The sequence below is a fragment of the Abrus precatorius genome, unplaced genomic scaffold (genome assembly GCF_003935025.1).
Source record: "Abrus precatorius isolate BTA unplaced genomic scaffold, Abrus_2018 Scaffold9, whole genome shotgun sequence".
Lineage (NCBI taxonomy): Eukaryota > Viridiplantae > Streptophyta > Magnoliopsida > Fabales > Fabaceae > Abrus > Abrus precatorius.
The window spans coordinates 14,831,360-14,847,680 of NW_020874439.1; the positions used below are offsets into that span (position 1 = coordinate 14,831,360).

The 16,321-nt window shown below is 33.5% G+C and overlaps 1 protein-coding gene across 1 annotated transcript; it reads right to left on the reverse strand.

Annotated features, from left to right (window-relative positions):
- Positions 1-14,521: 14,521 nt before the first annotated feature.
- LOC113850873 lies at positions 14,522-15,777 on the reverse strand. The gene is made up of 2 exons (XM_027481397.1): positions 15,600-15,777; positions 14,522-15,492 (listed from the first exon to the last, which is right to left on the reverse strand). The coding sequence occupies exons 1-2, from the start codon at positions 15,775-15,777 to the stop codon at positions 14,522-14,524; spliced, it is 1,149 nt and encodes a 382-aa protein (XP_027337198.1).
- Positions 15,778-16,321: the final 544 nt, after the last annotated feature.

Genomic DNA, 16,321 nt, shown 5'->3' on the forward strand with positions numbered 1-16,321 from the left:
AGAAACAGAGAAAAGGGGATGAGAAATGAAACCCTTACAATTAAAACTCACCTCTAAGCGTTCCTCACACGGAGTCAACTTTCAATCAAGCTCCCGAACGGCTTTGGAGGCAATTAATCGGTGGAATAGGGCTTTGGGTATGAGAGGATCCAAGGGATTTCGAAGGGAGAGGGAGAAATAATCCTTCCCGAACCCTAACCCCCTTTAAATCGTTTTCTAGTCGCGACATTCTCGCTACAATGAGAATATCTCGCTGTAGCGACATGCCATCACGTTGTAGCAAAAATATCAGACAAACCTGCACCCTGGTTTCTGCAGAATCTCGTTACAGCGAGACCCTCTCGCTACAGCGAGACTGCACCCAAAAATGCACCTTCAAATTGTCGCTCTGTCGTTATAGCAAGACATCTCTCACTACAGTGAGAAGGCGACAGTTTTGGTCCTTCCTCCCAAGGCCCTTTCGCTGCAGCGAGAACAGCCTAGTATTGCACCCTGCACTTAGGCACTTAGCCTATTTCAGCCCTATCCAGTCATGCATACACACACACACACATATATATATATACACACGTCCACAACATACATATATGTACTTATAATCATACTCATTACACACAAAACACCATCATTACGCATCCAATGTAAAATTTCAACATCCATTTATACTTAAACACACACACACATATACATATATATATATATATGCATTTATATTTATATAAATAATAATAATTAATATTACAAAATTTGGGACGTTACAACTCTCCCCTCCTTTAAGGAATTTCGTCCCCGAAATTCAACTATACACACAATCTACCAAAATAATCCCGGGTACAACTCTATCATTCTACTTTCTGTTTCCCATGTGACATTTCCCTCATCACTTGAGCTCCAAATTACCTTCACTAATGATATCTCTTTACCCCTCAACTGTTTAACACGGTGATAAGTAATCCTCACCGGGTACACACCATACGACAAGTTTCTCTTACTTGAACCGGGTCAAGATCAATCACATGGGAAGAATCTAGCACATATTGCCTAAGCTGCGACACATGAAACACCGAATGTAGATTCGAGAGATTCAGAGGCAATGCTATCCGATATGTAGTAGGACCAATTCTACTTAGCACTTCAAACGGCCCAATAAACTTAGGAGATAGCTTCTGAGACTTCAGAGCTCTCCCCACTCTGGTTACAGGTGAGACCTTTAGAAACACATGGTCACCTACTTGGAACTGCAACGGCTTCCGCCTCCTATCATAGTAACTCTTCTGTCGATCCTGGGCAACCTTCATTTTCTCTTTGATCATTTTGATCTGCTCATTCTGTCTTTGGACCATATCCGGCGCACACAGAGCCGCCTCTCCGGTTTCATACCAACACAACGGAGTTTGGCACCTCTGCCTATATAGGACCTTAAACGGTGCCATTCCAATGCTAGCATGGTAACTGTTGTTGTACGTGAATTCTACTAGCAGCAAACACTCTTCCCAAGTTCCCTGCTGCTCGAGCACACAAGCCCTTAATAAGTCCTCCAGGGACTGGATGGTCCGCTCAGTTTGACTATCAGTCTGTGGGTGATAAGCTGAACTCAGTCTCAACTTAGTCCCTAATGTCTGTTACAGGCTTTCCCAAAACCTCGAGGTAAACCTCGGGTCTCTATCTGACATCACACTAGTTGACACTTCATGCAACTTGACTATCTCTTGCACATACAACTTTGCAAGTCGCTCCAATTTATATTTCATGTTAATCGGGAGAAAGTGTGCAGCTTTAGTCAACCGATCCACTATCACCTAGATAGCATCATGATTGTTCTTGGTCTTAGGTAACCCAGAAACAAAGTCCATGGAAATACTATCCCATTTCCACTCAAGGATCTCCAACGGTTGTAACTAGGGATAGAAACAGGGCAGGTCAGGCCAGGCTTTACTCTAAACAGGCCTGACCTGTAACATAATTATTAGGCTTGAGCTTGACCTGTTACCTGTTAAAGGTCTTATTTTAGACCTGCCCTGCCCTGTTTAAGTGGCCTGACCTGGTCTGAAGCCTGTTAACAAAGCCTGTTACAAAAAAAAAATTATATTAATAAAAATATAAATATTTTATTATCAAATTAGTTTATATATTTTTTTAATTTCTATCTATGTTATTAATAATTATTAAAGAATTATAATAATATTAATATAATTTTATAAATAATTTTTAAAATATTATTTAAGTATTAATTATAAATATTTTATATTAATAAAATTTATATTTATATTTTTCTTGATTTATTTTTTAAAAATTATATAAATAGTAAATATTTTAATTTTATTTCAGAAACATCTTTTATTTGTTTAAAGACATCTTATATTCAACAAATAAAGTTATAGTAAACACATAAAATTGATAAAAAAAAAATACATTCACACAATTTCTTGAATCAATTAAAAAAAAATTATTATGTTTTAAAAAATAAATAAATTTAAACTTAATGCAATATATATATATATATATATATATATATATATATATATACAATGACAATAATAATAACTATTAAATTAAAAAATAATTACAAAATATTTAATTTTATTTGTTTCATTAATTTGTTATTTTAAATTAACAAATAAACATAAAATTAACTACATTATAACATTAATGTAATATAAAAAATATTACTGATACAATAAATTAAAATATATACTTATATATTACATATAAATTGATAAATTAACTAATAACTTAATTAAAATCCCTGCAAGTTACAAAAATATATATTATTATATAATTTATTTATAATTATATTATTTATATTATTTGCTACATGGTATGATTATATATATATATATATATATTAATATATATTATAATAAATTTTTTATTTTATTTTCTTATCATTTTTTATAAATTTTTCCTTTGAAATAAAATATAATTTATATTTAAATAATTTCTATTTATGATAAATATAAAAAATTCCAGCATAATATGTTCATATAATAATTGAATATTAATAATAATAAAATTAAAAATATGATTTTTTTTTTAAAAATATTAATATTTTATTTTTAAATTTTAATTCGTTTAGTTTTGATCGTATCTTATTCTTCTTCAGCTTGTTTAAATATAACAAAGATAATAATTTATAATTAAATAAATTTAATTTTTAAACATGTGTAATCGTGTATAAATATTTTTAGTTTCAAATATAATATAATTTTTATTTATTATAAATAAAAAATTATAACATAATATATTAATATAATAATTAAATATTGATAATAATAAAATTAAGAATATAAAAAATAAATTAATATAATATTATTATTTTATTTTTAAATATTAGTTTCTTTAATTTTGATTGCGTTCTAATCTTATTCAAAGACTTTGCTGCTCTTTAGCTTGTTCAAACAAATATAATAATTTACTTTATATTTATATTCAAAGTAATTATAGATAATAATAAAACAAAAATAAAAAATAAGTGTAATAGCAGTTTTGGCTCACAAGTATGTGGTTGTGTTAGGTTTATGATTTGTTGCGATGTAGTAAATACAATCACTGAAATTTTTTATTATAAATTTTATACCAATAAAATTGTTTAAGAAAAGATAAAAAAATAAAATAAATTTTTTATAATATTAAAAACTTATAATGATTGTTGTTATTGAATAATATTAATAGAAATATAATTATTTTATTATCAAATTAGTTTACATATATTCAAATTTTTATTTGTGTTATTGATAATTATTAAATAATTGTAATAATTTTTATAAAATTTTATAAATAATTTTTAAAATATTATTTGAGCATTAGTTATAAATATTTTCATATTATAAAGTTTTTATATTTTTATTTTTCTCAATTTAATTTTATAAATTTATTAAATATTTAATTATTTTTTATGATAATTATATTTTGTTTGTATAAAGACATCTTATAGTCAATAAATAAAATCACAGCAAAGACATAAAATTGATAACAAAAAATAACACTTACAAAATTTATTGAACTAGTTAAAAAAATTATTATATTTTAAAAAGTAAATAAATATCTTCATTATAAAAATTGTAGATAAAAAATATTTATATTATAAAATTCATAGATGCAGAAAAATAACATATGAACATAGGAAGAATTATTAAAATTTATATTTAAATTAAAATAACTTATATTTCTAAACTTTTATCTTAATTAAAAAATATGTGATAAAACTTATATAAAAATTTAAACTTAATGTACTATATATATATATATATATATATATATATATATATATATATATATATATATATATAAAATGACAACAATAATAACTACTAAATTAAAAAAAAATTACAAAATATTTAATGTTATTTCTTTCATTAATTTTTTATTTTAAATTAACAAATAAACGTAAAATTAACTACACTATAACATTAATATAATATTGAAATTATTACTGATATAATAAATTAAAACACATACTTATATATTACATATAAATTGATAAATTAACTAATAATTTAATTAAAATACGTGTAAGTTACAAAAATATTTATTATTATATAATTTATTTATAATTATATTATTTATATTATTTGCTACATGATCTGAATATATATATATATATATATATATATATATTAATATATATTTTAATAATTTTTTATTTTATTTTGTTATCATTTTTTTATAAATTTTTACTTTCAAATAAAATATAATTCAGATTTAACCAATTTCTATTTATTATAAATAAAAAAATTATAACATAATATATTAATATAATAATTAAATAATTAAATTAATAATAATAAAATTAAGAGTATAAAAAAATATATTAATATTATTTTATTATTTTATTTTTAAATTTTATTTCATTTAGTGTTGCTTACGTCTTATTCATGTTCAAAGAGTTAACTATTCTTTATATTGTTTAAATATAGTAAATGTAATAATTTATTATTTAAAAAATGTAATCATGTATAAATATTATTAATTTTTAATAGAATATAATTTCTGTTTATTATATTATAAATACATAAAATTGTAACATAATATATTAATTTAATAATAGCAGAATTAAGAATATAAAAAATATATTATTAAATAACTTAAATTATTTAAATATATTATGACAGCTCTATTTTTAAATTATTTGTTAGGGAAATAGGAATATAACTGTTGATTATTTGTAACTATGTTCTTCTAGATCTGGACTTTAAATTTTCTTTATGAAATTTTTGTAATCATGATTTATAGGCTGGATAGCTGACAAGCCCTTCGGGTGAGACTTGCAATGGTCGTCACTGTCTGTAACAACGCACGAACTAATGTTTCTGAAATATTGCTTTTGTACAGTTCTTTGTTTATAAAAATCCTTTACTGGAAGTACAACAGTTTTTAGTTCTTTTGAATAGGGCTGTAGCAGTAAGTCCCGTGTGGTTAAAGGGCAGTAAGGCTAATTTGACGATACTGTATTCAAAAGAAGCCAAGAACATAAGAAGCTGGTGGCTATGGTAAAAGAGTTTCAGAATTTGTAAATTTTGTTAAAAAAAAGTCCACAAATAACCAAATCTAGTTGAATAAGTTATAAATAATTAACAGATGTATTGTTATGGAACCAAATGAGGGTGATATGCCAGAATTTATTTTTATGATGTCTTGTCTTTTGCGCTCCTTCTCCCGTATCTCTTTCCGTTCTGGGTCTAGTTCCTCCTCCTCCTCTCTAACCAAAAATAATCTCTTTAATGATCAGGAGAAATAGTCTCCCGAAATCACACCCAAACACAACCTCTTCGACGAAGAAGTTCGCTTCGAAGAGATCAACCCAAGTATGGATGACTGGACCATCCCAGATATCCCTCAGGATACATTATATGTTCCTGAGGAACATTCCAAGAAAAATAGTTTTAATTACATTATTAAGACTTGAGAACAATATTCCTTTAGGAAAAGATTTAGGAGAAGAATTTCATCTCCTGTCCAAATCCTCCATTAATGAACACAAGCGCAAATACAAATACCTTCACATAGGATGTGTTCTGGTTGCAATTAAACCTCTCATAGACATAGGAATAGATGCTGCTATCCTCATGTGTCTTAAAGATGCTCGCCATAATGACTTCAACGACTCCCTTATAGGAACTGTTGAAACCAGTCTTGGTACTTTGTTTATCACTGATATGACAAAGGCTAATGTGTCCCTAGGCCTGCTCCTCAAATCGAAAATATTTCTCAGGACAATTCTGGAAAAGTTGAAATAACCTTTGATAGGAGAAACTCTTTCTTTTCTAGAGTCGATGCTTATAGTGGTCATTCTAGTTTTGCCTCTGCTAGGAGGTCTTTCTCTTACAGGTCTCAAGCTTCTAGGTCTGAAATCTCCAGATCTATTAATCATGATCCTTCCATAAACCTACAGGGTTTAGATATTTCTTCTAGGATTCCTAGAAATGTCTACCAGACCTCTGAAAAAGAAGAAGAAAACTAGAGTATCCAATCTCCAACTTACTCTTCCCTTAATGAGTCTTATGATGTTATCTCATAAATTCATTATTGACAAGGAAACCCTGAGAAAAGATTTCTACTCTGAGGAATGGAAACCTCAAAGAGAGTGGTTCTTTCAGAATTACAAGGGTAAAAATAGGTCCGATATCCAAGAGGAATTTTATCAATTTCTCGAAAAAGTCAAACAGAACATCCCATTCTTTGATTGGCATCATGCTTATACCATTCATAATAATATTGACTATCCCTGGCAAGAGGATGTTATCAGCACTTCCTCTGCTAACGTCATATCTTGGCAGATCAAGGATGGACAAATAATCCAGAGTGAATTGCCACCTATTACTCAGTATCAGTTGCCTAATCTGAAAGACAAGAGCGGTAATCATGTCACTGCTACTCCTTTCAAAACAAAAAATCCTGATGAGTCTATCACTCCCAATGATATTTAAGGCCTCATGGAACAGGCCAATTACATAAACAAATACCTTCAGGTTTCTCTGTTAATCCTGCTAATTCTAAAGTCGAAGATATAGCTTCTTCTTCCTAACCTCAATTAGAAAAACCTCTGTTCAAACCTTTTAAGATTAGCGCCAAAGCTAAACAAAAAATCTTTGAACTTAGACACAGAGAAAAGGCCAAAGCCATAGACGACAATCAGAATGAGCTACTCAGTAAAATTACTAGTTTGCTCACTACTGTTCCTGATACTCCACAAGCCTCTGAAGAGTCTAGCGCCAAACCTAGGACTAGATCTCTTACCAAAACTGTTAATGCCATTTCTAAAACTGATTCAGAACAACCTTCTGAAACAGATTCCATTCTTGCTATCAACCCAATAAATAACTGGAAGAACTCTTCCAAACTCTATTACCACAAAGCCACTGCTCCTGATCTCATTCTTGAGGATAAACAAGATTTTATCCAAAGTTTTAATTCTAATGATATTTATATTTGAAATATTGATGGATTGTCTGAATATAATATCATTGACAAACTCCAGAAAATGTCTGTTGTCGCTATGGGATATTTTACCAATCAAAATATGCCTGAAGACACAATTGTTTATATACTAGTTGCAGGTTTTACTGGCCAACTCAAAGGATGGTGGGATAACTATCTCACTGAGACTGATAGAGAAAACATCCTCTCTGCAGTAAAAATTGATGACAAAGGTAAAACCATTGTCAATGATAGCAAACACCTCCCTGATGCTGTATATACTTTGTTATACACCATCTCTCAACACTTCCTTGGAGACCCTTCTTTATGGAGAGAAAGGTCCGGAGAGCTCCTTTCCAACTTGAGGTTTAAATCTTTAGAACATTTTAAATGGTATAAAGATACCTTTATGCCTAGGGTCTTGACGAGAGAAGACTGCAACCTAGCCTATTGGAAAGAAAAATATCTGGATGGGCTTCCAAAGTCTTTCGGAGATCTCATTAGAAGTAAACTCTGCAACAATTCTCCTAGTGGACAAATCAATTATAATAAGTATGACTATGGTCAACTTACTGCCACTATCATCCATAATGCCATTAAAGTTTGTCAAAAGGATAAACTTCAGAAACAGCTTGTCAAAGAGAAAGCCTTGAATAAGAAAGATTTAAGATCTTTCTGCGAGCAATTTGGTCTTCCATCTTGCTCCACCAAGAAGAAGAAACAGGCTCCTAAGAAAGAGGCTGTTGAAACCTACAAGAAGCCTTACAAAAGGAAGTACAATAGAAAACCTCATTCCAAGAAACAAGGGGAAAGTGTTATTCCCACCAATATTCCCAAAAAACCCAGAACAGGTGTAACCTGTTACAACTGTGGTAAACCCGGCCATATCAATAAGTACTGTAGGTTAAAAGAGAAAATTAGCAGTCTCAACCTTAAGCCTACTATAGAAGACCAGATAAACAATCTCCTTATCGAATCTTCAGAGGAAGATTCTGCCAAAGAATCTGATGAAGATATCAACCAAATCCAAAGCGATGACCAAATTTCTTCTTCTGATAGTGATGTTACTCCAGAAATCAATGTTTTGACAAAAGAACAAGATCTTCTTATCGAAGCTATAAGCTCCATTTCTGATCTTCAAGAAAGAAAAGATTTTTTAAACAAATTCAAAGAGGTTTTAGAAATTAAACCCAAACCCAAAGAGTATTTTACCACAAATAAATTTGATATTACAAATATTTTCAAAAGATTAAAAAAGAATTCTAATATTAAACCAACCACTATTCAGGATCTCCAGATTGAGATTAATAATCTCAAGAAAGAGATTAGAGATATTAAAGAACGACAACAAATTCATCAAGTTATTCTTTCCCAATTAGAAGATGAATATGATATTGAGAAAGAAGAACCTCTGGAAGATAATGATTCTGTAAAGGTCGATTCTGTTAATCTGGAAGAAACCTTTATGTGTTTGATCAACAAGGTCAAGATACAAAAATTTTACATTAACATCATAATCATTATTGATGATTTTGTTCTTGATACTTTAGCCCTTTTTGATACAGGTGCTGATTCAAATTGTATTTTAGAAGTTTAATACCTACAAAATACTTTGAGAAAACTTCTCAGCACTGCTAGTGGTTCGAAGCTTAAAATTAATTATAAGCTTTCCAAAGCCATAATAGAAAATCAAAGGCTTAAGATTGAAACAAACTTTCTTCTTGTGAAAAATTTGAAAAATGAAGTTATTTTGGGAACACCTTTTATTAAAGCCCTCTTCCCATTACAAATTTCAAAAGATGGAATTTCTACTTTTCATTTAGGAAAACAAATAACTTTCAGATTTTCCAACAAACCTATTACTAAAAATATCAATTCTATCCAAAATAAAATTAATCAAATTAATTTTCTGAAAGAAGAAGTTTCTTTTGCCAACATTGAGAAACAATTACAAAGTCCTTCATTTCAGAAAAAGATCCAATCCCTTTTAGAAAAAAATTCAAACTTCTATCTGTTCTGACCTGCCTAGCGGATTCTGGAATAGGAAGAAACACATCGTTAGTCTTCCTTACGAGTCAGGTTTCAAAGATAGCCAAATACCCACCAAGGCTAGGCCAATTCAAATGAATGAAGAGTTACTCCATTATTGTCAGAAAGAGATCAAAGATCTCTTAGACAAGAACCTTATCAGAAAAAAGTAAGAGCCCTTGGTCATGCTCTGCTTTTTACGTTGATAAACCAGCAGAAATTGAGAGGGGAACTCCCAGGTTAGTTATCAATTACAAACCCCTCAATCAAGCTCTTCAATGGATTAGACATCCTATACTCAACAAGAAAGATCTTCTTAACAGACTAAATTCTGTTAAGATCTTCTCAAAATTTGATATGAAATCTGGATTCTGGCAAATCCAAATATGTGAAAATGATAGGTACAAAACTGCCTTCACCGTCCCCTTCGGGCATTACAAATGGAATGTTATGCCTTTCGATTTAAAAAATGCCCCTTTAGAATTTCAAAAAATTATGAATGACATCTTCAATCCTTATTCAAAATTTGTCATTGTTTACATTGATGATGTTTTGATATTCTCTCATTCCATTGATCAACATTTCAAACACAAATGTTTTTATCAATGTTATCAAGAACAATGGACTTGTTGTTTCCAAATCCAAAATTAATCTCTTTCAAACCAATATTAGATTTCTTGGTCATAATATTCACCAGGGAACCATTATTCCGATCAGTAGATCTATTGAATTTGCTGATAAATTTCCTAATAGGATCCTAGACAAAACCTAGCTTCAAAGGTTTTTAGGATGCCTCAATTATGTAGGTGATTTCATTCCACACCTCAACAATATTATTAAGCCTTTACAGGATAGGCTTAAGAAGAATCCTCCTTCTTAGACTGATGTTCACACCAATGTCGTCAAAGAAATTAAAAATAAAGTTAGAAAGATAAATTGTCTTTATCTTCCTATTCCTCAAGCTTTCAAAATTGTTGAAACTGATGCCTCTGACATAGGTTATGGTGGCATTCTCAAACAAAGAATTGAGTCGCATGAGCATATTATTGCATATACTTCAAAACATTGGAATTCTGCACAACAGAATTACCCAACTGTTAAAAAAGAAGTTTTAGCAATTGTTTTATGCGTTTCAAAATTTCAATCTGATTTACTAAATCAAAAATTTCTTATTCGGGTAGACTGCAAGTCTGCTAAAGAAATATTACAAAAGGATGTTAAAAATCTTGCCTCAAAGCAGATCTTTGCAAGATGGTAAGCAATTTTGAGTGTTTTTTTTATTTTGATATAGAAAATCTCAAGGGCACCTCCAATTCTCTTCCTAACTACCTTACCCGTGAATATTTACAGGATAAGTGAAATGCCTAGAAAGGCAACTACCCCTTCCAGGGGAGGAACATCCAGAGGCAGAAGAGTTAGGCTTGCCCTGACTCTTAAAAAATCAAAATCACAAGCTGCTTCGGCAAAATCTACCTCTACTGGGTCATCCACCCCCATTGAGTCATCGACTCAAAAAGCAATCCAAATTGTTGAGTCATCGACACAGCAATCTGGAACTCCAAAAGAATCTTCCAAAAAGACTGATTCTTCTATAAAAACCACCAAACAAACTAAAGCAGATTATACTTTCCCAATCAGCACACTCTTAGCTGTCCAACAAGGAAGACTGAGTAGCCTACCAAAAAAATCATGGGTTGACATTGCCTCTGAAGAAGACATGGAAATAGATTTAGCAAGCCTAAACACCATACTCCAGTCTTTCAATCAATCCCAGAAAACAATAGCCAATCCAAATAAAATAGAAGGAACCTTGGACCTTCAAAAAGACAAACAAAAATCCACAAACCTGAACCATTATGTGGCAAAAGGAAAATTTTCCTCAGTCATACAAATGGAACCTGATTTTTGGGATAAAAATCTATACAAAGCCATTACTAAAGTCTTCCCACCTGGATTTCATTTCAGACCTTATGCGGCAAACAAAACCAGGCAATTTTATGAGTTTATTCTAGTAGATTCAGACTCTGTCTCCATCAAACACTATAAGGACCATAAAGATCCTTCAATCATAACCCATTCCACAATTCAGATCTTGAAAGTCTTTACCCCAAAGGCTTTTGGAAGAAATCTGAATTCTTATAAAAAATTCTCCCAACCTTTTGACCCAGTGGGATATAATTACTGGGATTACATCGATGCATGGACAAGAACTTTCTGGTTCCAGAATAAACTTAACTGACATTCTTGGTTAATTTATTTCAAGAAAAACCAGAGCTATGACTTTCCAAACTGGTTTCTCCAATGGTGGGACTATTTTGGGCCAATCGAAGAAATCCTTCCTACACCTGTCAAAGAAGGATACAAAATTTATAGGGGCAGGTATCTGAAAGAATCAAGAATTCTGGCAGATCTTAAGTACTTCTCTGACTTTGCCTTGGCATGGGTATTCTCATGGCAGTATCGATACGGTAAAACAGAAAACAAAGAGACTCTCCCATTGCTTCACAGGTATTCCTTCGTAAAATGGTGGAATCAATTCAATGCTGATCATGCTGGTCCAGCAGGTGTTGCTGAATACTTTGGCAAAAATCCAAAGTTATTGAATTTAGCAGATCCAGCAACATTCCAATTTCTAAACCAGAAATCTAAGATTTCAGCCTTTTTATCAAGCTGTGATTTGAAAGAAAAAATGAAGAAAAATTTGCAAGATGTTCTTCTTCTCTTACAAAGCCAAGAAGAAGAAGAATCCTCTACAAAACAAGATGCCAATATAGAAGACGAGTATCAAAATGAAGATGACTGCTTCGGGATTGACATCCAAGAACTTTAAAACCTGTACTGTAGAAAATAGTTCCAGTCAGCAACCGAAATTGTAGAAATAGTACTCAAATTTTTCTTTCAAAGGAGTCCTCGACCATGTTGTGAGGCACCCTTTCATTAAGCAACATTAGAGAGAGAAACTAGTAAGAAGTTCTCTGAGAATATTTCTTGTAAGCTTTTCTCCAAGTTTTTAATAAAAGTTTACTGTTTCTTGTTATTTTCTCTCTTCTCCCTCTTAGCCGGTTCTGTTCGGACTACCGTTGTCCGGCTTTCTTCTCTTCTCCTTCTACTAGATCTGTGCTGGTTCTACTGCCGTTCTAGTTTCTTATGTTTTAAACTTACTATCTTAAATTTCTGCACTTTACATTCTACATTTCATTTAGTAGTCCTGCTACTGCTTATTTCCCTTTCAGTCTATTTATCTTTTCATTTGATCCATTTCAGGTTATATATATATATATATATATTTATACAGGCCAACTTATCAGGCTTAACAGACTTTATAAACAGCTTAGGCCTGACTTATTTACTTAAACAAGCCTTAAAAAAAGTCTAAGCCTGGTTTGTTTATTAAAAAGGCCAGGCCACAGGCCCCTGTCAGGCGGCCTGACCTGTTTCCATCCCTAGTTGTAACAATCCAGGTGGACGCTGATGCTCAACCTTCGCCTTTTGGCATGTTAGGCATTTAGCCACATATTCGGCCACATCTCTCTTCATTCCATTCCACCAAAACTCTTCTGGAGGTTCTGATACATTTTAGTTGCACCGGGGTGAAAACTCATCCTGCTCTTATGCGCTTCCTCAAGCACCATTTTTCTCAGCTCATCCACTTGAGGAATGCACACTCGATTTCGAAACTTAATCACCCCATTCTCATCACGGTGAAATTCCAAGTCCTTTCTTTACCTCTCTATCTCATCATGTCTTGTAGGAAGGCATCTCCCTGCTGAGCATTTCGGACATACACCAAAAAGTCATTGTGAATCGTCGTCGCTCCGAGATACAAACTCCTCAGCCTCACTTCCATGGCCAAATTCATGTCTCGAAATTCCTCAATCAACTCCATTTCTTTCACCATCATCGCTGCCACGTGCAATGATTTCTGGCTCAAAGCATCGGCTACCACATTTGCCTTGCCAGGGTGGTAAGACAATGTGAAGTCGTAGTCCTTAAGGAATTCCATTCATCTCCTCTACCACATATTCAGCTCCTTTTGATCAAATAGATACTTCAAGCTTTTGTGGTCACTGAATACTTTAAACCTTGCCCCATATAGGTAATGCCTCTATACCTTAAGGGAAAAAACCACCGCGGCTAACTCCAGATCGTGTGTCAGATAGTTGACTTCATGCAGGCATAACTATCTTGAGATATAGGCAACAACTCGTCTGTCTTGCATCAAGACACAACCAAGTCCTTGTTCAGATGCATCGTAATACACATCAAACTCTCGCTCCGGGTCGGGTAGAGCTAACACCGACGCCGAGGTCAATCTTATCTTCAGCTCCAAGAAACTAGCTTGACACCCCTTAGTCCACTTGAACTCCTTTCCCCTACGAGTCAGCTTCGTTAAGGGCAACACTATCTTGGAAAACCCCTCAATTAACTTCCTGTAATAGCTCGCCAATCCGAGGAAACTGCGGACCTTTGTCACATTTGTCGACCTTGGCCACTCAGCCATTGCTTCCACTTTTGCAGGGTCTACCATGATTCCTTCCTTCGATACCACATGCCCTAAAAATTGAATTTCTGACAACCAGAATTCACACTTGGAGAATTTGGCATACAACTGTCTCTTCCTTAGAATTTGCAAGACAATCCTCAAGTGCTCAACGTGCTCTTCTTAAGTCTTTGAATAAATTAGAATGTCGTCGATGAACACCACCACAAACTTATCCAAAAACTTGTGGAAGATCCTGTTCATGTAGTCCATGAACACCACAAGCGCGTTGGTCACCCCAAACGGCATCACCAAATACTCATAGTGACCATATTGCGTTTTGAACGCCGTTTTAGGTATATCTGTATCTTTTACTTTGATCTGATGATACCCCGACCTTAGGTCAATCTTTGAGAACACTGCTGCTCCCCTTAATTGGTCCATCAAATCATCGATCCTTGGAAGTGGGTACTTGTTCTTGACTGTTACCTTGTTCAACTGCCGATAATCTACACATATCCTCATGCTTCCATCTTTCTTTTCCACTAAGAGCACTGGTGCTCCCCATGGTGACACACTCGGTCTCACAAATCGTTTCTACAATAGGTCTTCTACTTGCTTCTTGACCTTTGCCAACTCCACTGGTGACATCTTGTAAGGCGCCACAGAAATTGGGCTTGCTCCCGGAATGAGGTTGATAGCAAACTCTATCTCTCTCTCAGGCGGTAGCTCAGAAATATCCTCAGGAAATACCTCCAAGAAATCCCTCACCACGGGAATATACTCCGGCTCCACCACGCTTTTGGCTTCCATTGAGAACATAACCATGAAAGCCTTAGCGTTTACCATGTTCTCCCATGCACCTTGGCTCATAAGTCTTGGAACTTCTGCCATTGTCACATCAAAGATCAAAGTCCTCTCCCTATAGTCCAGTAGCACATGGTTAGCAGCAAGCCAATCTATTCCCAGGATTACATCCAGTTGGGAAAGAGGTAAACAAATTAAGTCCACCTCAAACTCCTTACCGTGTACCATCATTGCACACCCCAAACACACCCATGACATCACAACCGGCTTACCCGTAGGGGTAGTCACCACAACATTACATGGCAATTCTGTCACATACAGATTCAAACTCTTCACACAGTCCACAAATATAAAAGAGTGCGTAGCACCCGAATCAAACAGCACATCAAGCAATCGACCCTTAATAATGCATTTACCTCGGATCAGTTCTTCTGACTGCGACGCCTCTGCCCCACTCATAGCAAAGACTCTACCAGGAATGCTCGGCTTCTGCCCCGTACTTGGCCCCGTACTTCCTCTTGATTCTGGCCTCTGAGCTACACTTGCACTACCGCTTCTCTTAGCGGCCCAGCACTCATTGGCAATGTGCCCCAACTTCCCACAGTTGCTACAAGTTATCCTCGACCATGGACAGTCCTTCACCATGTGTGGCCCTCCACATCTGAAGCACTTGAGCGGCCCTCTAAAAGAGCTTGATCCTGAACCACTCCCACTGCTTTTCTCTTGAGATGAACTCCCTCGAGACTGAGAGCTATTTGAACCTGAGTATGGTCTCCTTGAGAACCTAGGGGGCTTTTATCTTGCCTTACTGGGCTGGCTCCCCTAGTGTCCACCGTCTTCCCTCTTGAGTTAGCTTCAAAGATTATACTCTTGCTCACCAGGGTGGGCAAATCTGTCAGTTGAAACACACTGACCGCAGCTCGGATGTCCGGCCTCAATCTATGCTCAAACTGAGCACACAGATCCTCCTCTCCATCACCATACTGATAATGAGGCCAGTATTTCATCAGCTCTTGAAACTTAGCCGCATACTCTCCCACAGTCATACTTCCCTGCTTCAGTTCAAGGAACTTGTAACGCCTTATATTTCTTTCCTCAATATATGATAAATTTTCATAAAAATTTTAAATGGTAAAGTAAATTTTCTTTCAAAAACTCTCTAATAAGAAAGAGACATTGAAATGATATAAGGTTCATAGAGTAAAATTTCATTAATTCATAAGTACTTTAGAAAAATAAAGATTCTAAAGTTTTCATCAGCAACAAAGAGAAATAGTAGTTTTACAATTGTTTCAAAATAATGCTATGGAACTGAAATTATCCATTACATAACTCAAAATAACTAAGTCCTATAGCAGTTCTCATCCATCCATGCACTGTGAGCCTGGTACTATTCGTCCTGATTTCCTGAAAATTATTGTGTAAGGGTGAGTCTTTACCCTACCACTCATACATAACACATATTCATCACAAAACACATCTTATCACGATTAAAGAAAACATCATGGCATTGCATATCACAGTGTCATATAAAGCATATTCTCATCTCAACACATATTATATTCCACAGATTCACAATTTCTTTTACTT